This window comes from Rhincodon typus, chromosome 2 (genome assembly GCF_021869965.1).
Source record: "Rhincodon typus isolate 14 chromosome 2, sRhiTyp1.1, whole genome shotgun sequence".
Lineage (NCBI taxonomy): Eukaryota > Metazoa > Chordata > Chondrichthyes > Orectolobiformes > Rhincodontidae > Rhincodon > Rhincodon typus.
The window spans coordinates 118,021,181-118,047,623 of NC_063333.1; the positions used below are offsets into that span (position 1 = coordinate 118,021,181).

Here is a 26,443-nt window from a genome sequence, read left to right on the forward strand (position 1 = left end):
TTTTCTCCTTCACAGATGCTGCTAGACCTGCTGAGCTTTTCCAGCAACTTTGTTTTTGTAGCAGAATAAACCTGTTCAACTAACTGAAAGCAAAACTAACAGCCTTCTTGGGTCTGTGTGAGCCCTGATCCCACCCACTCACAATTCTTTTGTTGTGTAAAAAAACACCCAGGGAGAACTCTAAAGGTGTTTACCAACTGCCTGGCTGAAGGAGACATTTTGCTACCACTGTGACAACACCCCTCTGCACTAGAAACAGCACAGAACACATCTCTTAAAGGCACAGTATCATCACACTCTCCAGAATTTGATTATAAACCTGGAAATCCTTCCAAAATGGATGCTGGCATGCAATAAGAGGTGGACAGTTTCTTGGTCACTTTTGCTGTAGAAGGCAATGGCAAACCTTTGCAGTACTTTTCCAAGAATAATCATGGATATTTAATCAAAATGGACACCAATGCCCCAATAGAGCATGATCTGAAGGAGAGATAGACAGAAAGTATGTAACTCATACCAAAATGCATTACTTTGCTATTGCTATTTACAATGAAAATCATACATATTTCTTTTCCATTTTTATGAAGTTGCAGTTTTGAATTTGTAACAGATCCATCTTGTCTTTACAGGTGTAACAAGGTGTTTACAATCATTTCTGTGATTTAGACATACATAATGTTTCCATGTCACTTTAATTACCTTTTCTTTCACCATCTATGGAACATTTTAAAACATTTTGACATGGTACATGTATCAATCCTTAACTCTGTTAGTGCATTACATAGCTTCATAAACCTCTGATTTTAAATAATTTTAAGTGATGATTCCTCATTCTATGTTCTTTAGTTAGTGGAAGCAGTTTGTATTTTATTTACTCCATTCCAATCTATTATAATTGCAAACACTTCTATTAAATTGCTTATTTATCCCCTTTGTTCTCATGACTGATTAGGGAGAGTCAACATGGCTTTGTGTATGGGAAATTGTGTCTCATGAACCTGACTGAGTTTTTTGTAGAAGTGACAAAGAGGACTGATGAACACACTGCGGTAGACATTGTCTACATGGACTTCAGTAAAGCGTTCACCAAGGTTCCACACGGTAGACTGATTAGCAAGATTAGATCATGTATAATCCATGGGGAGCTAGACAATTGCATACAAAATTGACGTGAAGATAGGAGACAGATGGTAGTGGTGAAGGGTTGTTTTTTGGACTAAAGGTCTGTGAGCAGTGGTGCGCTACAAGGATCAGTGCTGGGTCCAATGTTTTTCATCATTTATATAAATGATTTGGGTGTAAACACAGTATTGAACTCTAGAGGTATGGTGTAGCCATCAGTGAAGAAGATTATCTCAGAGTACAATGGGAACTTGATCAGATGGGCCAAAGGGCCGGGGAGTGGCAGATAGAGTCTAATTTAAATAACTGTGAGGTGCTGCATTTTGGAAAGGCAAATCAGGGCAGGACTTATACACTTAATGGTAGGGTCCTGGGGAGTGTTGATGAACAAAGGGAACTAGGAGTGCAGGTTCATAATTCCTTGGAAGTGGAGTTGCAGGTCGAAAGGGTGGTAATGAAGGCATTTGTTTATGCTTGCCTTCATTGATCAGTGAATTGAGTATAAGAGGTGGGATGTTATGTTGTGGCTGTACAGGACATTGTTTAGGCCACTTTTAGAATATTGCATTCAATTCTGGTCTCCCTGCGGTAGGAAAGATGTTGTTAAACTTGAAAGGGTTCAGGAAAGATTCACAAGGATATTCCTGAGTTTGGAGGGTTTGAGCTACAGTAAGAGACTTAATAGAGTGGACTTTTTACCCCCAGAGCATTGGAGGCTAGGGGAGACCTTATAGAGATTTATAAAATCATGAGGGGCATGGTTAGGGTGAATACCAAGGTCTTTTTTCCAGGGTAGGAGAGTCCAAAACTGGAAGGCTTAGGTTTAAGGTGAGATGGGAAAAATTTAGAAGGAACCTAAGGGGCAACATTTTCATGCACAGAGTGGTGCATGTATGGAATGAGCTGCCAGAGGAAGTGGTGGAGGGAGGTACAATTATAACATTTAAAAGGCACCTGGATGGTTAAATGAATAGGAAGGGCTAAGAGTGATATGGGCCAAGCGCTGGCAAATGGACTGAATCAGTTTAGGATATCTGGTCAGCATGACAAGTTGGACTGAAGGATCTGTTTCCATGCTGTATAACTCTATGACTCTATGTTTGATTGTCTCATCAGTTCTGTAGTGCAGCGTTCAGTATTGTCCATCTCAGCATAAGTTTCCGTTGTTGTCTCTGCTGGCCTCCCATGTAGGAACAGAAACATCTTCATCATTGAGATGGTTGATTTTACTCTGCTCTCTTCATTTTTGACATCTTGTTCAGTCTTAGTCTGTTAGAACTCAGAATCCGTCACCATCTGCCAGATTTCCACAAAACAGCTGATTGTACTTCTGAGATAACAAGGTGTAGAGCTGGATGAACACAGCAGGCCAAGCAGCATCAGAGCTCTCATCCTTTGTTGTTCTAAAGAGAAAAGCCCTAGCTCTCTCAACCTTTCCTCGTTAGACCTTCCGTCCATTCCAGGCAACATCCTGGTAAATCTCCTCTGCACCTTTTCCAACGCTTCCACATCTTTCCTGTAATGAGGTGACCAGAACTGGACACAACACTCCAGATGTGGCAAAACCAGGCTTTTGTATAGCTTTTTTGTATAGAAGGCTAGAAAAACTGGGTATGTTCTCATGCAAACAGGGAAGGTGAAGGGAAGACTTAATTGTGGTAGTTAAAATGAGTAGGGAGTTGCAGCACAGTACATGGATACAAACTGTTTAACCTGACAGAAGGGTCTGCAAACATAAAGCATGCAAATTTCAAGGTGATTACAAAAACAGCCAGAGGAGTGGTGATTGTACTCCTGATTCTTCTTGATGGCCTTGACAATCTGATGGATCAACTGCTGTTGATAATTATTCTTAGGTTTCTAATCTCACCCCCCCAACCAATCCATTGGCCATGATGTTGAAAGGTAAGATTATTATCATGATGCTGTTGAGACCAGTGGTGTTTGGTGGTGTGCTGACATTGACAAAGCAGCATGGCTTCTTGGACTTTCTTACTACATGCATCAGAAGCTTTCTGGTGCCATCCATGTTGGCGTGGACCACTGGGAGCGACACATTGATTGCTTTGCTTTCAACATTGCATGTTTCATTCATAAACATTGAAGAGTGATCTGATAAAAGATGATAAAACAGTCCAGTTTCATCCATGGCATATATTCGTTCAGGATATGGATAGGAACATTTTGCTGTCAACCATCTGTCACTGTAAGTGCTGCACCCGCACAGTTTACTTGCAGAAGACAGTACCGTGTGTTGTCTTGAATTGGGACATTGCTGCAAGTGAATTTCTTGCAATACCACCTATTTTCTAGGGCAACTCCTTTTCTTGCAGGATTGCACCAAAGACGGGAATGTTCTCTACTTGTGCGATCTTGAACCAAAGCTTCTTTGATATCATGATAGCCAACTATCCCCTTCGTATTCCTTGTTGGAGAGAATGCAAGCCTGTCAGGATCTTCCAAGATTTTAGCCTTATGCTTCAGAGTGATTGGTAGATTCAATGGTGAAATCTCCTACACCTTGGCATTTTCCAGCTTTTGCTTCACACCACAGCTTTCCATTTACTGCATCAACATCACCTGGTCTGTAATTAACAATACTTTTAACTTTCTCACATGTTAAACCTTACTTGGAGGATTTCACAGAGAAATCTTGATGTCATATGGTTGCTTGACTGTAATTTTGTGCTATATTGTGACCTAATTCTGCTCTGAGTATTTGACATAGGTGCATGACAAGCTTTTGCAAGTTCATCTTTTGTGGGAGGAAGTGATGTGGTGGTAATGTCACTAGACTGATAATCACCCCAGACTAGTGTTCAGTTGTAGCTAATACTAATCTAATGACAACCATGTAACCATTGTCAATTGTCATGAAATCCTGTTTTGTTCGTTAATATCCTTTAGGTAAGGAAATCTGACCTGGCCTGGCCTACATGTAACTCCAGACCCATAGCACTGAGGTTGCTTATTAACTGCCCTCTGAAATGGCCTTGAGAGCCAATCAGGTTAAAGATAACTAGAAGTGGGCATCAAATGCCAGCTTTGCCTTTATACCTATATCTCATACAAGAATAAGAGAAAAAAGGTGCTAATCTGGAATTACGAGTCTGGAACTTCAGTATATCATGGGCATCCTTATATTGGACTTCCTATGTTGCTGGCAGGAATGGCTGACAATATCAACACAGCTAGAGCTTTGATTTACCTGATTTTGATTTATCATCATTTCTTTGTACTTATACTTGAAAGCTGGGTGATCACAGTAACACGGTTATTCAATCTGAAAGGTAGTATAATCTTGTAATTTATTTAAGCCTTAGTTTGGTAGACGTTTCTTCCAACAATATGTTACAGCAGTCTCCTCAGCCCTACAGGTTTGAGATCTTTATGTTGCAAAATTCTATCCTCAACATTGTAACACTTCCCTATCCACAAATACATAATCTTTCATACACACAAACATAGATACAAGATGGCGGTGGAGTAAAGGAGCTGAGCCTGAGCTCGTCCATTCCAGTTGACTTTCTTTCTCTTTCTTTTTACTTTTGCTCTTTTTCTTTGTTTTCTTTTTCCTTTTTTTCTTTTAAGCCTCTGGCAGCAGTGGCAGCAATGCCAGGACGAGCTGGACATGGTTCCACCCCAGCTCAGGGTCTCCCGGCGAGCGAGGAACAAGTCCTGGACTGACTCCTGCAGCCCAGACCTGCAGGCTAGGCCAAGGCCCCAGGTCTGCAGCTAGGCCCGACAACCTGAAGGAGGAGAAAGGTGGTCTCGGCCTGGCATGGTGGTCTCCTGGTGTGGCAGTCTTGTCCCAGCTTGGAGATCTTGTCCCCATGTAGAGACCTTCTTTGTTTTTTGCATCCGGGTATTCCAGCCACCTGTAGGCGGTCTTCTTTGGTGAAGGCTTCTAGCCTGGCATCTAGTGACCCAGCGTTGCTGTGCTGTCCCAGCTGCGTATTCAGGGTATTCCATCATTCCTAAATTGGATTTCCCCGAGCCCAGGAGTCGTTAACTGAACGGTGATGAACTCTGTCTTAATTTTACATTTATTTAATCATTATCATTTATGACATCTGTCAGTGATGTAGGTGCCTTGGTGGGGCGACTTATAAACTTTTCAGTGTATTTTTCATGTATTTTTCTGTTCTGTTCTTTCTATTCTATACAAATAATTTTACCTCAGACCCATTTTAAAAACTTGTGGCTTGTTCTAATTTTGGTGGTTTCCCTTTTGACCATTAGTTGGCTTGGTTTCATTTTTAGCATTGACCTAAAATTAGAAATAGGTTTAATGAGGAATGAAGATGCAGCAAGCTGCAAAATTATGACTTAATTCGTTGAGCAATCTGAATTATTTAGTGGCTTCAGTTTGCCAAACAATGATGCTAGTGGTTAATTGAATAGGCAAGAGGGAGAATCAATTTTAGTTGCATTTCTTTCACTCCAGAACCCCAGGTAACCAATCTGGCATTGATTCCTCCAACAGAAGAAAAATTATTCTGTTCACCTCTGACATTATATTTGCTTTGATATCCATGGAGTAAGAAACTCTAGGAATAGGCTGCAGAATGGAAATGGTCCTTATAACTGCCTGCCTGTTTCAATAGTCCTGGACAGAAGATGGGCCAAGAGCCTAACGTAGACATAATGGGCCAAATGTCTTCCTTCTGATTTGTGCCATTCTATTATTCATTGAACAGGACTTTTGCACTCAGATGAAGGCCAATATGGGTGCAAAAATTAGTAGCACCGCTGCTGTTTGGGTTTTTAATTTGAAAAGTGATATAGAGGGAACCTTAAGCTGGGGGCAGCCTCTCTCTCTCTCACCTGAACTGCAAGTTGCAGCTCCTTCCAAGCTGCATGGCCTCCTACTTGCCCTTCAGCCTCAAGAACCCATACTCTGTTCTTAATTAGATGGCAAGCCTGTCCCCTGGCCGCAAATTGGACGATTTAGGGAAAATCACTCCTGAGTGATTGTTTTCTGTATTATGCAGGGTTGTGAACCCGTTTGACTTAGTGTCAGGGACATGGAAACATAGAAACCAGGAGCAGGAATAGGCCATTTGACTCTTAGAACCTGCTCCACCATTCCATATGATCATTGCTGAACCTCTATCTTAATGCCATATTCCCATTTTATTCCCATACCCCTAGACGCCTTTAATATCTAAAAATGTTATTGACTCTTTCTTGAATATATCTTAGCTTTCGCACCTTTCTATGGTAGCGAATTCTAAGGTTCACTATCCTTGAGTGAAAAAATGTTTCCTCACCTGAGTCTTAAATGGCCTACCCTATATCCTCTGGTTCAAGACTTCTCCACCAGGGGAAATATCCTCCCTGCATGTACAGCCCTGTTAATTTTTTTTACATTTCAATCAGATTCCCACTCATCCTTCTACATGGATATAGGCCCAGTCGAACAAATGTCTCCTCATAAGACAGTCCTGTCATCCCCAGTCTCAAGATGGTGAACTTATGGTGAACTTGTGCTGCACTCACTTTGGTAAGTATATCCTTTCTTAGGTAGGGAGACCAAATTCCATGCAATACCCCAGGTGCAGTTTCAGCAAGGCCCTGTATAACTGCAGTAAGACATATTCTGAACTCAAATCCTCTTAGAATATACCATTTGCCTTCCTAATTGCTTACTGCACCCGCCTGTCTACTTTCATTAATTGGTGTATGAGGACACGCAGATCTCTTTATACATCCACATTTCCCAATATATCACCAATCAAATAATACTCTGCTTTTCTGTTTTTCACACCAAAGTGTATAACTTTGCATCTAGCCTTGTTGTACTGCAACTGCATGTGTTTGCCCACTCACTCAACGTGTCTTAGTTACCTTGAAGCCTCCTTCTTTCAAATCACCGACCTGCCCAGTATTGTATCATCAGCAAACTTGAAAACATTGGGTCATGCCCTAAAATCCAAAACCTTGCCCTATGATTTGAAGCTTAAAAATCCATTGGCATTATTGAAAACTCTCCAAGTGTCCAAGCCAAAATTCCTCTCTCAATCAGGAACACTTTAATCACTTCATTTCTGTCTCTGCGATCTTCCTTTAAGTTGTGTGGCATAGCTGTTGTACCTTCTCACCAAAATCTGCTGGCAATTCAAAAGAAAATCATTAATTGTAAAGCATTTTGGCCTGTCCTTCTGAGGATGTGATAAATCCAAGTTATTTATTTTATTCTCCTAAGGAAATGGTAAATTAGTGGCAACAAGTATAGGAAGAGCAGGTATTTGTTGTGTGGTGAGGCGATGGGATTTTCCAAACTGTAGTAAAACTTGAGAAGGCAGTGGTGGTAAACCTTCTCCTTGAACTACACACGGTGGTTAATATTTGTAAGTTACCAGGTAGAGAATTTCAGGGTAGTGACCGAATTATAATAAAAGAACAGTGATGTGGTTCAAATATCAGAATGGTGTATTAGTTGATGAGGAACTTGGGGAGGAGTAATGGTGTTTTAACAACACTGCTGGTCTTGTCTTTCTCAGTGGTAAAGGCCAAAGGGGAAGGAAGGATCAATTCCTTATTTTGATGAGTTGCTGCATTTGGAGGATAATAATACTGTAGTCACATATTATTCTGATCCTTGTAGGGACCCGAAAACTAAAATAACCAAATTTACCAAACTCTAAAATGAAGAAATTAGCAGTCAAGATTCTACTTTTTGTCACTTTTGTTTTAACATGAGCCAGACTAAACATAAATTAAAAAGCAAATCATAAAGTATATTATTATGAACTATAAATTACACAAAGACTAGCAGATAGAACAGAGACTATCTAATAGATGTGATTTATTTTTATTTATTATTGTCACATGTACCTAGGTACAGTGAAACGTTTTGTTTTGCCTGCAGTACAGGCAGATTAAACCATGCAAAGTGCATAGGGTAATAGAACAGAGTGAAGAATGCAATGCTACAGCTGCAGAGAAAGTGCACAGAGAGCAAGATCAATACCAAATTTAAAATTTAAGAGGTCCATTCTGAAGTCTAATAACAACGGGGATAAAGCTGTTCTTGAATCTATTCGTATGTGTATTCAAACTTTTATATATCTTCTGCTTGACCGAAGAGGGTGGAGGAGAGTATAACCAGGTTGGGAGGGGTCTTTGATTATGGTTGTTGCTTTCCCAAGGCAGCGAGAGGTATAGATGGACTCAATGGACGGAAGGCTGGTTTGTGTGAGGACTGGACTGTGTTCACGACTTTGTGGTTTCTTGCAGTCTTGGGAAGAACAGTTGCCGAACCGTGCTGCGATGCATCCAGATAGAATGCTTTCTATGGTACAGCTATAAAACTTGATCAGAGTCCTCGTGGACATGCCGAATTTCCTTAGCCTCCTGAGGAAGTAGCGATGTTGTTGTGCTTTCTTGACCATTGCGTTGATATGAATTAGAATTAGAATGCAGTCCAGCCTGCCTGTATGGTCCCAGTTTCAGTCACATAGTTCTTATAAGTGGAATTCCTTTTCTTCAAGGATTTAACTGATTCCCTTCAAGCATCTGCTTCCTCATAGGCAGGATTCCATAGATGTAACCTTCCCTGTATGGTACACTTCTTTCCAAAACCTTCACAACTCCCTTTTTCATGGTACAGTGGAACTGCCAGCCCTGCCTTTTCTCTCTCTGCCTCTCTGTCTTTCGGCCTCTCTTTATCTTTCCACCCACCTCAAGCTCTCCCATTCTTCTTAGTGTCCTCCTGCCATGCAGCTGCCATTATTGAATTTCCTTCCTGTTTGTACTGTTTTCAGTATTTCTTATAAAATCAAAAAATATAATTGGCCCCTTTACAAAGGACAGAACTTTTAAAAGTGATTATTTTCAAACATTTTTTAAAAAATTACAGATTTTCCTCAATTTCTTCAAACTTTTTAAAGTAATTACACTTTTTTCTTTCTATTACTATGTTTGGGTCAACAGCTGTCTCAAAATGTGCTGGAGGGAGGGACAATTGAGTCCAGTGACATGGGACATCTGGATATCCTGGAACTTATTTGATTCATTTTGGAGTTATTTCCATAGTCCCTTTCCTGCTGTTGCTCTCTTTTGAAATCTTGGTTCTTTTCCTCTAAAGCTACCAGTATTAATCGTGATTTGGAAACTGCTAAACAGTGTTACAACCATCATTTGGACCACGTCAAGGGGAGCCAGTCTCAGCCTTAGAGAACAGTACAGCAATAGGGGAGGCGCCGGCCTAGTGGTATTATCGCTGTACTGTTAATCCAGAGACCCAGATAATGTTCTGGGGACCTGGGTTCAAATTCTACCATGGCAGATGGTGGAATTTGAATTCAATAAATATCTGGAATTAAGAATCTAATGATAACCATGAATCCATTGTCAATTGTTGGAAAAACCCATCTGGTTCACTAATGCCCTTTTGGAAAGGAAACTGCCATCCTTACCTGGTCTGGCCTACATGTGACTCCAGACCCACAGCAATGTGGTTGACTCTGAACTGTCCTCTGGGCAATTAGGGATGGGCAATAAATGCTGCCTGGCCAGCGATGCCCTCATCCCATGAATGAATAAAGGAGTTGAAATTGTCTCCAAACTTTTATGGCCCATTCCCCCACAACCATCTTTAGGTGGCCCTTATTTTCAGGCAGCTTTTACACCTATTTGAGTCAAATAGAAGACTCATTAACTCATACAACTTAGGATCTCATGATCCTTTAGCATTGATATTTCAAACCCCGTGCAGCTGCCCTGTTCCAGGAAATTTGAGCTGTGGTTAGAAGTCTTCTTGGTGCTTTGGAACCCACAAGGAAATCCTGGACATTTACTGTCTAAAGTTTCAGCTTCCCCACCTCTCCCACTCCCCACAATTTATCTGAGCTCCTCAGATACCTGCTTCTTTCTGATTGTTTATAGTGGCTCATGGCTGGTGGAGTGCAAATTGCTATTAGAATTTAAAGTAGCTCCAGCTTCAAATTGATCATATCAGAAAATGGGAGAATTATTGAGAGAGATTGAGGAGGTCATGGACCTTGGAGTGCATGTCCACAGATCCCTGAAGGTGACAGGACTGGTAAAGAAGACATATGGGATGCTTTCCTTCACTAAGTGATGTACTGAATATGAGGCCAAGGATGTATGCTGGAATTATATAAGACACTGGTTAAGCCATAACTAGAGATTTGTGTACATTTCTAGCCATCACATTACAGGAAGGACATAACTAGACTTGAGACAGTACAGAGAAGATTTACAAGAATATAGCTAGGGCTTGGAAATTGCAGGATGAGGATAGATGGAATAGGCTAAGGTCCTTTCCCTTGAAATGAGGATGCTGAGGGGTGATTTAATCAAGGTGTTCAAAATAATGAGGGACTTGGATAGAGTGGACAGGGAAAAGCCATCTTCCCTAGTGAAGACGTCAATTACCAGGTACACAGATTTGTGATTGGAAGAAAGGTTCGAGGTTTTCCTTATATCAAGGGAAACATTTTTCACACAGAGGGTGGTGAGTGTCTAGAATTTGTTTGGTGGTTGTGGTGGAAATCCTCAACTCATTTAAAAGGTACCTGGATTTGCACATGAAATACTGTAACCTGCAATACTACAGATTTTATGCAGGTAAATGGGATGAGAATATGTCGCAAGTTTATTTAGCCAAACAAGACATAATGGGCTGAATGACCTCTTTCTATACTGTAGCCCTTCTATGGTTCTATCATTTTATGGAAACATCCACCCCATTCCTCGATTGAAATGCACTCAAAGTTCAAGTCTCGCTCTCTTTCCCAGTGAGTATAAGTGTGTCTATTGGTTTATTTCCAGTTTTTTGATGGTTCATATGGCAGCATTTTATTTATATGCATATATGCAGCCAATTACAAAACTAAAATAGTCTAAATAAGTACACCCAGAAGTTGACAAAGCAAAACAGAGGTAAATAACATCACAGCTCAATATACATCACTTCAGCAACAAACAGATTCATTGAAACTAAATCTTTTATTGCCCTTTTTAGATTAAGAACAATAGGAAAAGCAGCAAATTAAACATCATTGACGATTCACCCGGATCCAAAGTATCAGAAGAAGATTTAATAACATTGCCAGGTGCAGTGCAACAGTCCTTGCCACCTTTAAGAAAAGCAAATGGGACATTACTACAAAATGGATTTAATGATGGTATGGAGTGACCATATTAGCACAGTAAATCAAAAGTATTGTACATGGAGCACTGCCATCTATTTGTTCATACCCAATTTAAATAGACAGGACATCCAGGTCAGCCTGGCCTTACCGTCAATCACAAATATGCATATGTAACATTTCTTTATTCACTCGTAGAATGTGGACATCATTAGTTGGCCCAGCATTTATTGCCCATCCTTAGTTGCCCTTGAGAAGGTGGTGCCGAGCTTCCTTCTTAAATTGCTGCATGAGTTTCATTGTGGGGTATTTAATTATATTTTTCAATTATATAATGCTTCAAGTATACAAGTATTTCCTAAGTTTCGCTAGTTCCGATATGAGCTTAGTGTACATATCCTCACATAATGTAAGTCATCTGTTCTGAATTCAGCAGCATTGCCTCCATAAATAATTACATACACAGGAGATTTGCTGTTGAACTCCAGTATGGCACTGGGGACAGTGGCCTAAAACCACTGAAAATCTTAATCTCAAAAGAAAACCTTTAACGTAGTAATATTTCCCAAGGTACTTTACAAAAGTATTATCCAACAACAGTTGATACCCACCACATACGGAGATATTAGGGCTGATGATCAGAATCTTAGTCAAAGTAATAGGTGTTTAGGAGTGTCTTAAAGGACGAGAAAGAGGCAAAGGGAGGAGATCACAGAGTTTAGGGTCCAGTCAGGTGACTGACCGGTGGCATAGCTACTAATAGTTGAGCAATGGAAATTGAGGAACACGAAGCCATAATAGGAGATGTATTGTAGGGCTAAACAAGAGCTGCACTCATTTAGAATCCTTAATTATGCTGATGCACTGAAATAACACCTTTTTTTGTGGCCCTGACTATAATGCTGGGCACTTTGCCTAGGATGGTTCCTGTAGTTGGATCAAGAAGGAATCTGAGCAATCAGGAAGATGGATCCATGATTTTCATAGCACAGATGAGTTAGATTGCAAAAGTTAATGCAAGCAAGATACAAAGCAGCAGGGGAAAGTTAGACAAGGATTTAATGAGGACCCTGAAGATAGAATCTTTTTAATAGGAGTTTGAGTTGGTGGCAGGGCCATTGGAGATGTACAACTGAAAAATAAGCACAGCAGAGGGCGGAAGAGAATAATCTTTCATTGGCGAATAAATAGCAGCCAACTTTGTTACTGAGTTGTGCCAATCAAAGGGATGAGCAGAAACGGCACATGACTGCAATTCACATGGAAGTTTTTAGAAAGTGACTTCATTAATTGGAAAGATTGACAATTGGCTATTCAGACTGCTAAAAAGGGACCTTTTTTTGTTGTAGTTATAGATCGATGTGCATCATTTGCACTAGGAGCACAATGTTAGTCATCAAGGCCACTCAGCTCCAGACCTCTTTATAACTTTGATTCAAACATGGACAAAAGAGCTGAATCCCAGAGGTGAGGTGATAGTGATTGCTGTTGATATCAAGGTCATATTTGACCAAGTGTGGCATCAAGGATTCTTAGTGAAACAACAGTCAATGGGAATTAGGGGAAAACTCTTTGCTAGTTAGAGACACAAAGGAGGATAGTTGTAGTTTGGAGGTCAGTCATCTCAAGTGGGAAACTGTCACTGATGACATATTGGTCAGCACCATTTGCGACATCTCAGATACTGAAGCAATCCATATCCATTTGCAACAAGACCTGGACAATATCCAGTTTAGGCTGATAAGTGACAAGTAACACTTGTGCTACACAAGTGCCACGGAATGACTATCTCCATTAGAAGAGAATATAACCATAGCCCCTTGACATTCAATTGCATTGCCATAGATGAATTCCCCACCTTCACATCCTGAAAGTTACCTTTGACCAGAAACTGAGTTGGACTACCCTATAAATATTGTGGCTACAAGAGCAGGTCAGAGGCTAGGAATGCTGCCTTGAATAACTCAACCCCTGACTACACTAAACCTGTCCATCATGTAAAAGGCGCAAATCAGGAGTGTAATGGAATTCTCCATACTCACCTGATGTGTGTAACTGCAGCAGGACTCTAGAGGTTTGATACCACGTAGGACAATGTAGCCTTCTTGATTGGTAGCACATCCAAAAACATTCACACCCAGCACCACCAATGCTCAGTCGCAGCAATGTGTACTAACTACATGACGCACTGCAGAAATTTCTGTAAAGTTCCTTAACGCTTTCCAAAGCCATGGCAACTACCATCTAGAAGGATAAGGACAGCAGATATATGGAAACACCACCACTTTCAAGTTTACCTCCAAGCCAGTCACCACCCTGGCTTGGAAATATATTCCTGATTCTTCAGTGTCATTGGGGAAAAATCCTAAAACTCCCTACCTAATGGTATTGTGGGTCTATCTACACCAAATGGAGTGCAGCAGTTCAAGAAGGCAGCTCACCATCACTTTCTCAAAGGCAACTTGGGATGCACAATAAATTCTTGCCCAGCTAGCGATGCCTACATTCCTTAAATTAACAAAAAAAAAGAATTGTAACAATAATGAATTTTGGATATCTTATGAATCTGTACTGCCCCTCCTCCATGACCCATCCATCCTTCCTGAGGAGTGATGCCTAGGACTGAGACTAATATTTCAAAGAGGATGTTATCAAGTCTCTGTACAATTAAAGCATAACTTTCTTTCCTTTGTAATCTAATCCCCAAGCTAGTATTCATTTACTCATATATTGTTCATTCTTAAACTACAAGATAATTGGTGCTTTTTCTCCGTCTTTGGTTTGACATCTTCCGTTTTCAGCTAAAGCTGCATATTATATTATCATAATGGTATTGCTGAAAAAAAAGTAGCTGTTTGACAAAGATTTTCATGTTATATTCATTGGGATATTCACAAGAAATGCCAATGTAAATGGAAACAGCATTTATATTGTACAGGAAGCGAGTGTTGTTTGTTTGGTAGCTTGAATATTACACAAGTTGTCTTGGATAAAAACAGTTTGACAAATAAGTTGATGTACATTTGTTAAGAGTACATGACAAATCACAGATCATCCACAATGCTAGGGAGCAAGTTGAGAATATACTCCAATGAGTCTTTTGCTGCTACAGCCAATGGAAAGATTATTGCATTGTGAAATTTTTGCTTGGTTTCTTTCAGGACGTTCATGTGAATTATCCTGGCAAGAGATTAATTAAATATGGTGGTGTCTGTGACAGGGCAGATTGTCTTTGGAAGGAACAGATTTGATGGACTGAGTGGCCTTTCCCTGCCCTATGCTTTGTATTTTTATATGTATTCTATTTATTCCATGAGCGATTAATACTTCCAAAAAGATTTGGTTCCCATCAGAGTCGTGAGACTGAAAGAAATGTTGTACCTAATATCTTCATAAATATTTCCATAATGTAGAATAAATAGTCCTGACTACTGCCTCATTCCTGCCAACTACCACTTCCCACTTTAACATCACCCCTTAACCGAGAAAGACAATCCATACTTCACTGTATGCTTGTAACAATTCCAGTAGTCTATAGCATTCATTTTCCTGAATGGATTGCTTAATTAACACCAGATTTTACCCATCTTTGTACTTTGGGCCTGAGCTGGCATTAACCAAGAGCTTTCCCTCTGAGACATTTACAGATGAAGAAAGATAAGTGTTAACTCTTTCAGTCCAGACTGTATTGAATACATGTTCCTGTGCAAAAGATTAATATTTTAGTAAACACTCTCAAATAATCTCAAGTAGATTTCCCTGCCACTTCATTTGCCAAAGAAAAATGATGCCATGATTAAATAGCTAATGATCTGTCCAAGCTAAAAGTGAATATCTGTGACAAACTTATTAAATACAATTGTTGCATTGGAATTGACAAAGCACTCAAAATGCTGCAGTGTCTGATGGTCACAGGCAGCTTTCAATGAACCTATGAACATAACACGCTTTTAATCTACGATAACATTAAATAGCCAGTCGGTCAGAGACCCTCCCTGACAATTTTGCACAACTTGAGTTGTGCCTTTAGTGAATTTAGACACTTGTGGTTCAACATAAGTTCCCATTCCAAAAACATGCTGACATGTTCAAAGAGAAAGTCTGAGGAGTTATTTGGTGTTCTTCAATAAGTTACCCCTAATTGTTCCTAATTCAAGTATTTTGTTTCAACCTACAGATTTAGCACTTACTGCAAGTAGCTTGCTGAAAAAGAATGGACCAATACAAGAAATCAGGGAGAGACCAAGATCTGCTGACATTCTACAAGAACTTTTAGTTCAGGGGATCTTAAACCAGGCCCACAATGAAGAGTGGCAAGAGGTTCACAGTCCTATGGTATGTGTTAACTTCTATCTTCTGACATTAGGATCATAGAACTCATTACTGTTAAAACAATGTTAATTGTGATTTAACACAACATGAGCAACAGAGTGACACCTGGAAATAAGTTATCTTGCACGAGTATAATTATTCAAAACTTGAGATCATAACTTATTCAATTTTGTGACTACAAACCGTAGTCAATGCCCTCAGAAGCACCACCAGCATTATTTCTTTGAAGGAGTGCCAAGTATTCTACGAATTTCTCAGTTATCCCAGTCTTTAGCTTTTATTATTCTCTCATATCTTTAAATTTATCATTTTTATCATTATGTATCCAATTCCTGGTCTTAGTGATTTCTGACTCCTTGTTCACATTAAACTTAATAATTGTGTGGTCACTGATCTTGAGGGATGTTCCAACTTCTTTTCCCTAACATTATCTCTTGTGGCTTCTTTGGCAAACTGCATCAGAAAGCATTCATGTACCAATTCATGTACCACTTGGGTTTTCCCACTTGGGTTAACTCAAAGCTATCAATTAATTTTTTTTGTTCTCACTTAAACTTCTCATCTCTTCATGGAGAAAGCCATCTGTTTTATTTGTACTTGACAAATTGATAGAAGATTTCAAGAGAACAGATTTTGATAATTTATTTCATATGCACATATGAAGAAGAAACCTTAACACTGAAGGCTAAAACTCACAATGGTGGGTTACAGAACACCTTTAAGCTTTATACAGATTACAGTATGCATAAACAATTCCCACACGTCAACATCCTCATGTCCCATATTAACTTTGTTTCCTACAGTCTTTCATAAGCTTTGTCTCTTTCACCCAAAGCCTCTGATAGCATGGCTTCTATGCTATTATCCTTGACAATCTGAATGCTTTGTTTGTGACTTATGTTTCTGCGCACCTGCAGCTCCCACATGCTTTGTTAGCTTTGATTTTTACTACTACATGGCTAAAGTTTAATTCATAACTAACTTGACCTTTTTATTGATTCTATGGCTACAACTTTAATCCTCAAATAACTTAACCCCTTCATTTCCCCTACTTTTGGCCCTCAGCCTGGCCCAAGGTAGCCAACTTGGTGGAAATGGCTAGATATTGACCTTAGGTTTGTAGAGGTACTTGGTTATACCATCTGTATGGTTTGGTCTAGTATTATATACCCCCAATTCATGCTATCTGACCCTGGAATCTCCAATTCCCATACTCATTTCCATTTCTTGTGTGTTCTTCTGGTGCTGTAAACCAAGTAGGTTAGGTATACAACCAGTGCAAGCGGGGTGATAACTGAAACTTGGAAGATGATCCTAATCCATGGGGTGTATCTGCATATTTGATCTCCAATGCCACAGTTCCTGCCACCAAGTGGTGGTATCTATTTGTCTGAAATTATCAGGTAATATCCTTATTTGCTGCTGCAGTTTGTGATAGATTCTATACAGCCACTATGTCTCATCTCAGGTACCTGTAAGGAATTCAGGCAGCAGTGGGACTGTTTAGGGGAACTGGCTCAAATATTAGATAACAAGGTGTAGAGCTGGATGAACACAGCAGGCCAAGCAGCATCATAGGAGCAGGAAGGCTGACGTTTCAGGCCTTTCGCTAATATCCTTCTTCACCTGCACGTTAACTGTTTGTCTTTTGTAGATTTCCACCAGTTTTACCTTTCCCATCCTCGCCAGTACCTGTGGGTATAAAGGCACCACATTATTGCTTATAGAATAAGATCAATTGTTTCCATGTTGCTTTTATGATGTAATGATACAATATCTCCTTGTACCTAGATATGCAACATTGCAACATAAGTTGTTTCCATTGTAGCTCATATAGCTTCCATTGTACTGTCGACCATTGCATTAAAGCTGAACCATGTTTCTTCTGTATCATATTTTGTATGTGGACAAAGTACTGAGGAGGCTTCTACACTATACCTATCAAAACTAGTACTTATTGTATTTCCCCCTATCTCTACTGCATATGGTGGTTTATTATGATGCCTCACATAATAATACACCCATATCACCTCAATGTTCTCTATCCTATATAGTGTCATAAATGATATTTACTCTGGTACAACTAGGATTGCTAGAATTATCAATATATTATCATTTTTAACACATTCTGCATCTGTTTTAAATACACTTCTTAAGCCACTGAGCTGGCAACCGGTCAGGCCATAATCCCCGTGGCATGACAGGTTAACCAGCTGTGCATTAGTTATCCAGAGGGATACCTCACCCTCATGAATTTGTCTCAGGTTTTCACTTGGCTGATCAAGTATCCATGATCCATAGATCCTGCAGATATCATTTCTGACTGCATCTTTTGAAATGTTTTCCTGCATCTTTGTTAATTTATTAACTGACTAAATAGTCAACCTACTAGCACTCCCCAAACTGGGAGTACAGAAAATGGCTGCCCTCCACCATTAACCCAAGCTGCCCATGTTATCATCTGTTTGACCAAAGCTGTATATAGCACTCAAGTGTGACCTGAATACCATGCAGGCAAACCAATATTGCAGATTGTTAGGACAATGGATACCAGCTCATGGTCTACATTATCTTATAAAATGTATCATCTTTTATCAGCAGTAGTCCATTTTTGGACTGGGGCTTAAAGCCAATTTGGAGGGTTGTTTAATCACACCTCCAGTTCGCTACCCCTGCTGTACTGTTGGTATAATGTATTCATAGAACCTCTACAGTGTGGGAGCAGGCCATTCAGCCCATCAAGTCCACACTGACCCTTCAAAGAGCATCCCACGCAGAACCACCCCTTACCCTACAACCCTGTATTTCCCATGGCCAATCCATCTAACCCACACATCTTTGAACTGTGCAAGGAAACCAGATCACCCAGAGGAAACCCATATGGACACGGGGAGAATGTGCAAACTCAACACAGATAGTTGCCTGAGGGTGGAATTGAACCTGGATCTCTGGTGCTATGAGGCAGCAGCGCTAACCACTGAGCCACCTTGCCCCACATTGTTACTGTTGCCACAGTTGTGACGAGTTCATTGTTCTCTGGGCATATCCACCACTTTTCCATTATCGTTCCTGGTGTTGTTGACTTTTGGCATGTAGCCCATCCTTGGTACTGGTGTCAAAATGTTTTCAACACAGTCACATGTCAATGCCATAATTGTCAGTTTTTCTGAGGAGGATCAACAGCTATTGTAGAATGGCTTGTAAATTTTAAACGTAATACAACAACCTTATTGCCCATGCCTTCTCCTTCAACTTGTGCAATATGAAGGAAATCATTCCAAGTCTTGGACAATAAATGATTCATAATCAGATTAAGGTATCCCTGGTTCCAGGCTGTGAGCTGTTCCCTTTTACATTAATCATCTATTTGTTATAAGCTCTTCAGGGTTATGTTTCCTTGGGTAATGCTCTGGCCCTGGTATGTGGATCAGTGTCATATTGACGCTCCCACAGTCTTGCTTTTACTGTGGCCAGACCCCTGTGATTTGTTGACACACAAAGTTTCAGTCCCTATATTGTTCCCACATGTCAGTGTGGTGTAGGTCAAGACAGCTATTTTACTTGCAATCACAGGGGTCTTGTTTCTTTTAAAAGAGCATTATTATTTTACTGTTTGGTGGCCTAAATTAAGTCTCTTAGTTTTTTCAAATGGTCTATTCTGAGAATACTTTCTTTGGTCATTTTATACCTCCACATCAGGATAGAGATCACTAACCCTCCCACTCCTAATGGAATCGTCTCTCAGTGCTTTATTCTGAGAGGTGCTGTCCACCAGCCCCAGACACAGTTATAGTATCAATGTAGTTGGCAAGTGCAGGTGTGCAATTGAGACAGGCCCAGTGTCTATTAACATCCTACACTGCCATCCCTGCACAACAATAAACATATGGAGCTCTCCAGTCGTAAGATGATCCGAGAGCTGGTATTACCTATTCGTTTCCTAATAAGACCCTGATTAGTTGTCGGGCCCCATCCAATGTCAGAGCCTCTGTTCTAGTCACTAATGTGTGCCTGTTTAGATCACTGCTCCTGCTCCTCCTTTCCACCTCTGGTGTTCAACAGTCATCATGTCAGTGACCAAGTTTCCTACAATTCAGACAATGGTTACCAGTCTGTCCTCTCCTCAGGGCCTGACAATCTCACACAAAGTGTCCATGTTTACCGCAACGGTAACATCCTTTCTGGGTACTTACATCGAATTTTACTCCCAGTTTGTTCATCTAAGCCTGTTGACCACTGCATGATATCTCTATAACTTCCGCCTACAGAAAAGCCCATTCTCAAAACCTTCTGATGTCTCGCTCGAGCCCTTGCTTCATCAACTTGAGAAATATATGATCATTTAATGAGGGCGTTCATTTCCTGAGAATTGGACATAGGCTTCCCACTTCCCTTTTGAATTAATCAATTGTTAGTAATCCTTTCTTTTATGACCAGCAGCAGTGCATCCCCAAATAAATTCACCTTTCTCTAGGGCTCACTTTACTGCCTCCCCAGATTCCTCATTAGCATCCCTCAGGTCTGTCCCAGAGGCTGTTGTTTCAGTGACTACACAATGTTCATCCTGATACCATCTAGCCAGGTGCTCCCAAATATCCCCCGGACATTTAACCTTGACCAAAACATGGTAGTCTTTGGGGTACATGGAGTGGAACTTCTTCATCTCCTGCAGTTTAGTCCAAAACTATGGGCTGTCATGTTGGGGTTTCCATCTGAGCAGCTCTTTCAAATGACAACAGCTTTTTGCTGGAGTGAAAGGTACGTAGTTGATTTTCTACATATTAGTTACAGACTCCTCCTGTCCCTCCCCTTCTCTCTTTTGCCTCCACTTGGACTCCTTAGCCTTAATTACCATTGATGTCAATGGGGTTGGTTCACAATTGGCTCTGATAGACAAACCCCTGTGTATGGACGGGGTGTTCCCATACGCTAATTCATTTTCTGATCTAACATTCCCAATTCCGGGATTTGCTCATCATCAGTGTTCCCATGGCATTCTGAAGCCACTGTATCTTGACATTGACCCTTCTAGATAGGTTAAAGTACAGAGATAATTTGATTATCTGACCTTTTACCATTATATCTGTTTTTTGATCATCCCACCATTTTTTTGTTCCACAGGAGTTCCCCTTGGGTTCCACCCATCCTTCTGTATCTTTCAAATCATTTTCCCATCAGAATCTGTTACTTCTGCCTTTTTATTCTCTCTGGTTGCTATGACTGTATATTTTTCTGTTTGCCTCCTTTGTCCACCCTGTGCACACAATTGAGAACTGTGGCTCAATCAATGCTTTATACACTTCCAGTATAACATCTCTGCTCCTAAACTCTATGCCTTGACTGATATACCATGTACCATATGATTTCTTAACTACTTTATCCACCTGTCCTGAGGAACTTTAAGGGTCTAGTGGACATGCAAACCAAGGACCCTCTGATCCTCAGTGTTTCCCAGGGACCTACCATTTATCATGTATTCACTTGCCTTGTTTGTCCTGCCCAAGTGTATCACTTCACATTTAGCTGGATTGAATTCCATAAAATTATTTTAAATTGACCTGTTCAGAGTTGTTGTGACACAACTTCCAGGGTAGGTGGGATTTGAACCTGGATCTTCTGGTCCCACAGGTAGCACCACAAGAGGCCCCACAAGTCCTCAATCAAAACAGAACTGCCAAAGGAAGTATTTCTGTAGGCCAGGATTTTCATGTTGACTTTTTTTTGTGAAAATTCTAGCAAAATACACACAAACTGTTTAAATTAGGTACAGTCCCATGATTTTACTGTTGCAGTTTTGAACTCTTTATCTCGTTAGCAGGTTGATTTCTCTTGAATGCTTTAACAGATCTTTGAAATTTATTTTCAATGTCATTTCCTTTTGTTTACTACCATGCTAGTTTGACGTGAAGTCAACTGAGGGAATTTTAAAGAAACCTCCATCAAGACTTGATAAGCTAAAGAATGAAACAACTGTACAAAAGAGTGTGACAATAGAGGAGATTGAAAATAAAATGATAGCAGCAGAGGAAAGGAGGAAGGTATTGTATAGTACTATTCTATAATAGAATACGAAGCAATTTCACTGTACTCCTATTGCATGGGACCATTCTGCAGATGAATCTAATTAGACTTATGTGCTGGTGTGTATTTAAAATAAAATGATCATTTACAGTGTTCTAAATTTTCACAGATAGGATGCAGGCCATTCTGCTGCTACATCGGTGTGCTTTGTGTCTGTTTTATGCTTGGAAAGTGAACACAACACATGTCTACCCATCAGAACCTTTTCCTGGCAAGTGAAATACTTGTCCAGCTTTCCTGCCTTGTGCCAGCTCTGAAAACGCAGAAATTAGATATGGGACAAATCTATTACTCTTTCTCAGTAACGTGCTTCTATCAACTTTAAACAAACATTGGCCTGGATTTTTCAAGTGCCAGGCATTTGTTTCTGCAGTGTAGGTGGGAGTTACACAGGGGTATGTAGTAGTCATTCAAGTGAATTGCATGTGAAGATAAAGATTCCACTGGGCATTTCTCCTCCACCTGGAACTCTCTGATTCATCCATTTAAATTGAAGAATTTGAAAGGTTTGGCTGCTGTTAAATCAATAGTTGATCATTATTGAAAAAAGCTAACTAACCCCTCAACTTACCACATCATCCCAATTACACCCTCATCAGACCCTTTATGAACCCCAGACCCTGACCCAAAACCCCCAAAGGATCCAAAACACCCTGCGCAGACATGACACCCTGCATTCCCCCAGTGCGGGCTCTATCACGCTGTCCCTTTCCCCAATGGGACCCCACAACCATCCATTCAATCCCTACCCCCATCACCAACCCCATTTCCCATGCTATGCTGCTCTGCCGGACCCAATATCTCCCACCCATCCTGACTTACCACAAACGCTCCATCGCTTACCTGGCTCCCTTGTGACTTTGTATCCTGGCACCATACTTACCTGGAACCCAAAACCTACATACCTGGCAGCCCACTGTCCCAGCACCCTAACATCACACTTACCTAACTCACTTAGCCTTTCCCCGGAGCTGTCAAACTGGCCGGTTGTGATGCTGCACTTTTAAATCACACAGCAACTGGTTGCCATGGTTTGCCTTCCCCTGTCTATCTGGCACATAAGAGACCTGTCAGATTAATAGAATGGCTCAGTATTTCTGTAATGAGCTCTGATTGGAATCCTCTGTCAGAAATGTGAAGCTCTTATTTAACATAAGAAAGAATTAGAATGCAATCTGTGTATGATTGCCACTCCTCAGAAAATCTGGCCAAATATTTTCCACTATACCAGTTTGACACAGCATTTCCCACAATATCGACATCCTTGGGCAACCTGTGTAAAGATGCTAAATTTGTCACAAGGTGTAACTCATTTAATTTTGTGGCCTTATACCACCAGCAACCCAATTCATTGGCAGCTATGCAAATGATTAAAGAAGGAAATGTTTATTTAGAGAGCCAGTTTGGTTTCAAGCCCAGATCCAAGAGGTGAAAAAAACAACATGCAAATCTATCATGTACTCAGACCTCACCAATATCCTTTATCTGACCTGCTTCTTCTTTGACCTGTGGAAACACCAATACATGATTCATAAAATGGGCACAAAAGTCCAAAGGCCACATGGAACAATACTGGGTTTTCCAAATATCCTGCTGTGATTTTATCAGGAGATTGGTGGCATCCTCAGACAAATGCCGTAAAGTCCCCTGCCAGAAAAAGTACTGGCAAGTGAACTAGAGAAGGATGCTATTTGACCCACTAAGCCTTTGCCACCACTGAGGCAGTACCATCCAATTTTGTAAAAATGTAGACATTACAGAGATAATTTTAAAATCTTGCTTCCAGTGGAGAACTTGCCCTGCTTAAGAGAGCATATATATAAGAAATTGGGTGTCCACCTTGAATTATTTTTCAGAAATGTATGAGGAATACACATAAGAACTCATCATAATGGCAGCTCAGTTTGTAAATTTATGCTCTATGTTAATTAGTCATTAAACACATTAATAAGATTTGGCGATACAATAATACCATTGTTCTTACTAGGAAACAGAGAAGAATAATTGAAAATAAGTTAGACAAAGGGCATCTTTTTTCATATTAAATAAACTTACATTCGAACTACCTCAATTGTGCTAAATATGCAGAGGACTTCACAATCGATCAGTTATTTTTAATCTGGTTGAAGTAGGTGAAGTATAGTTGGAAATTACTCGTTAAACATAATAGTAATGTTCTTTCTTAGATGAAAGAAGTCAAGTTAAAGGAAAGACTGAATAAGTTTAATTCTTCACCGGCGATAATACAAGAAGAAACTACTAGGATACCTCCAGAACCTGACCAGGCAAAACTGGAGGAAGTTGTTGAGAAAATAAATACCAAACACAAAGAAAACCAGCAAGAACAACAGGAGATCACAAATGAAAAGGATGAAAACAACGACCTAGTTGACCAGACTGGATTAAACCAACAGGAAAGAAAGATTAATGCAGGGGACTGTTGTGAGGTTGTAGAATTTGATGATGGACATTATTTGACAACAAAAATAGCTGACGAAGTAATTGTGAACAAAATCTGAATCAATACTGCACATGATACATCAATCACCGCCTGTAATGTCTTAGTGAAAATTTTCACCTTTGTTGCATTGTCTTAAACTAAGAATTGCCAAAATGTATGAAACCATTGTGAAGAGAATTATTCTGTGTCAATAAAGGTTGTCCGTATTGATTATGTTTCTTGCAGAAACTTCTGCTTTTTTTAGAAATGTATGTTTTACTTGTAAAAATATAATAAATGTTGGCAAAGGCCCAAAAAAATCAAATGAAAGGTGGAAATGTTCCAACAGATTGCTGCATTGAATGGCTAATGTCAGATTGAAGTCATGATTCGCAACATATTAATTTCAATGATCCCAAAAGTGCCAATGGGAGGATAGATTAATTGATCAGAAGTAAAAAGAGTGGTTGATGAGACTTTGAAGAGACAGTCATGTCTGCATTTATCTCTGAGGTCTAGCATGAGACTAAGGTCTGAGAGTAGATGAATTTCCATTCCTCTGATCCAAGGATGGTGTGGAGCATGGGAGGAACCAAGCAAAATAGAGCATAGAAAAAAAATTACCTTTCAGTTGACTTAACAGAAACACAGAATGAGGATTAAGCCATTAGTTTTAACCCCTTGAGTCCATCCCACATATCATTTAGATACAGATAGCTGATCTGTGCCTCAACTCAATTTATCCAGCCTCAATCCATGTCCTTGGTATCCTTACCTACCAAAAATAACTAAACACCCGCAACGGCCAGGTAACATGGAGCTGAATCAAGGTGGTGGCCTCATCCGGTGGCTAAAGATTCAGGCTGAACTCACCTCTTTACAGGGTCTATTACACAAGTCTAACAATGCCTAAGATAATTGTTTCCATGTTGACCATCTTCTATTAAGAGGAATGGCAACTTTCCAGTTCTGGCTCTGCCACTTCGAATGGTGGAGAGGTGAGACATGCCAGAGCTTAGACCCCAGGCAGCTGAAGATATGGACACAATGTTGCGATTTATCACATATCAACAGGCCTGAATACTCCCTCCCCTTTACACCATCAAGTTTACTTTTAAAAATAGTAATAATTCTAGAATTTTTCTTTGATATTTCCTGTTACCATCATTCTGCTAAGGACTGATCTCCAAGACACCCAAACCCTCCTAGGGCACTAACCAAACTCCTTCCCACCTACCATTGATCAATTGATTGATTTATTGTCATGCGTACCGAAGTACAGTGAAAAGCTTTGTTTACGCGCAGTACAGGCAGATCATAGTAAGCAAGGATGGACAAATCAAAAAGACATAGACAGAGACATACAGGTTACATTGCACAGGGTATGCGCTAGGTGAGATCAACGTTAACAAGATCAGTGTTATTTGAGGCTACAGAGTCCATTCATCAGTCTATCAATGACTGGGAAGAAGCTATTCCTGAACCTGCTCATGTGTGTGTTCAGGTTTCTGTATCTTCTGCCTGATGGAAGAGGTTGTAGGAGGTCATTACTGGGTGGGATGGGTCTTTGACGATGTTGGCAGCCTTTCCAATCAGCAAGCCGTGTAAATAGAGTCCATGGATGGAAGGTTGACTTCTGTGATGGTTTAGGCTATGCACACCACTTTCTGTAGTTTCTTAACAGTCCTCAGCACAGTGGTTGCCATACCAGGCCGTTATGCACCCAGACAGAATGCTTTCAATGGTGCATCTGTCGAAGTTGGTGGGGCACTTTATGGACATGCCAAATTTTCTGAGCCACCTGAGGAAGAAGAAGCATTGTTGTGCCTTCTTGACTGTTGCATCTACGTGGGAAATCCAGGAAGGTTGTCGGTTATTGTTACTCGGAGGAACTTGACGCTCTTCACCCTCTCAACTTCAATTCCATTGATGTAGATGGGGGTTTGTTCTCCTTCTTTCTTTCTGAAGTCAATGATCGTGTCATGGGGTGTCTGCCGTCCTGATTCATCCAGCTGTGTAGCAATGGTCTGGTTGGCTAGGTAGGCACCCCATGACACCAACAGCATCAGCAAGGACAGCATCCTGAAACCGTTGGATCTGTGCCTCACAACCCACTTCACCTTCAATGACCATATATTTAAACAAATCAACGGAACACCAATGGGATCCCCGATATCAGGATTAATAGCAGAAGGGGTAATGCAAAGGTTAGAATGAACAGCACTCCCCACTATTAAACCCAAACTCTGGATCCGCTATGTAGATGACACTTCCATGATTATCAAATGCACAAGACTAGAATAAACCCACCGACACATAAACAACATGCTCACTGGAATAAAATTCA

General features: G+C 40.4%; 1 protein-coding gene across 1 annotated transcript in view; it reads left to right on the forward strand.

The window, feature by feature from the left end:
* stmnd1 (stathmin domain containing 1) overlaps nt 1-24,298 on the forward strand; it is a 29,421-nt gene extending 5,123 nt beyond the window's left edge. The window contains 4 exon segments of the mRNA XM_020517947.2: nt 11,117-11,279; nt 15,421-15,578; nt 21,473-21,613; nt 23,843-24,298. Of these exon segments, the coding sequence (XP_020373536.2) occupies nt 11,117-11,279; nt 15,421-15,578; nt 21,473-21,613; nt 23,843-24,175 (795 nt within the window). The 3' untranslated portion in view covers nt 24,176-24,298.
* Nucleotides 24,299-26,443: the final 2,145 nt, after the last annotated feature.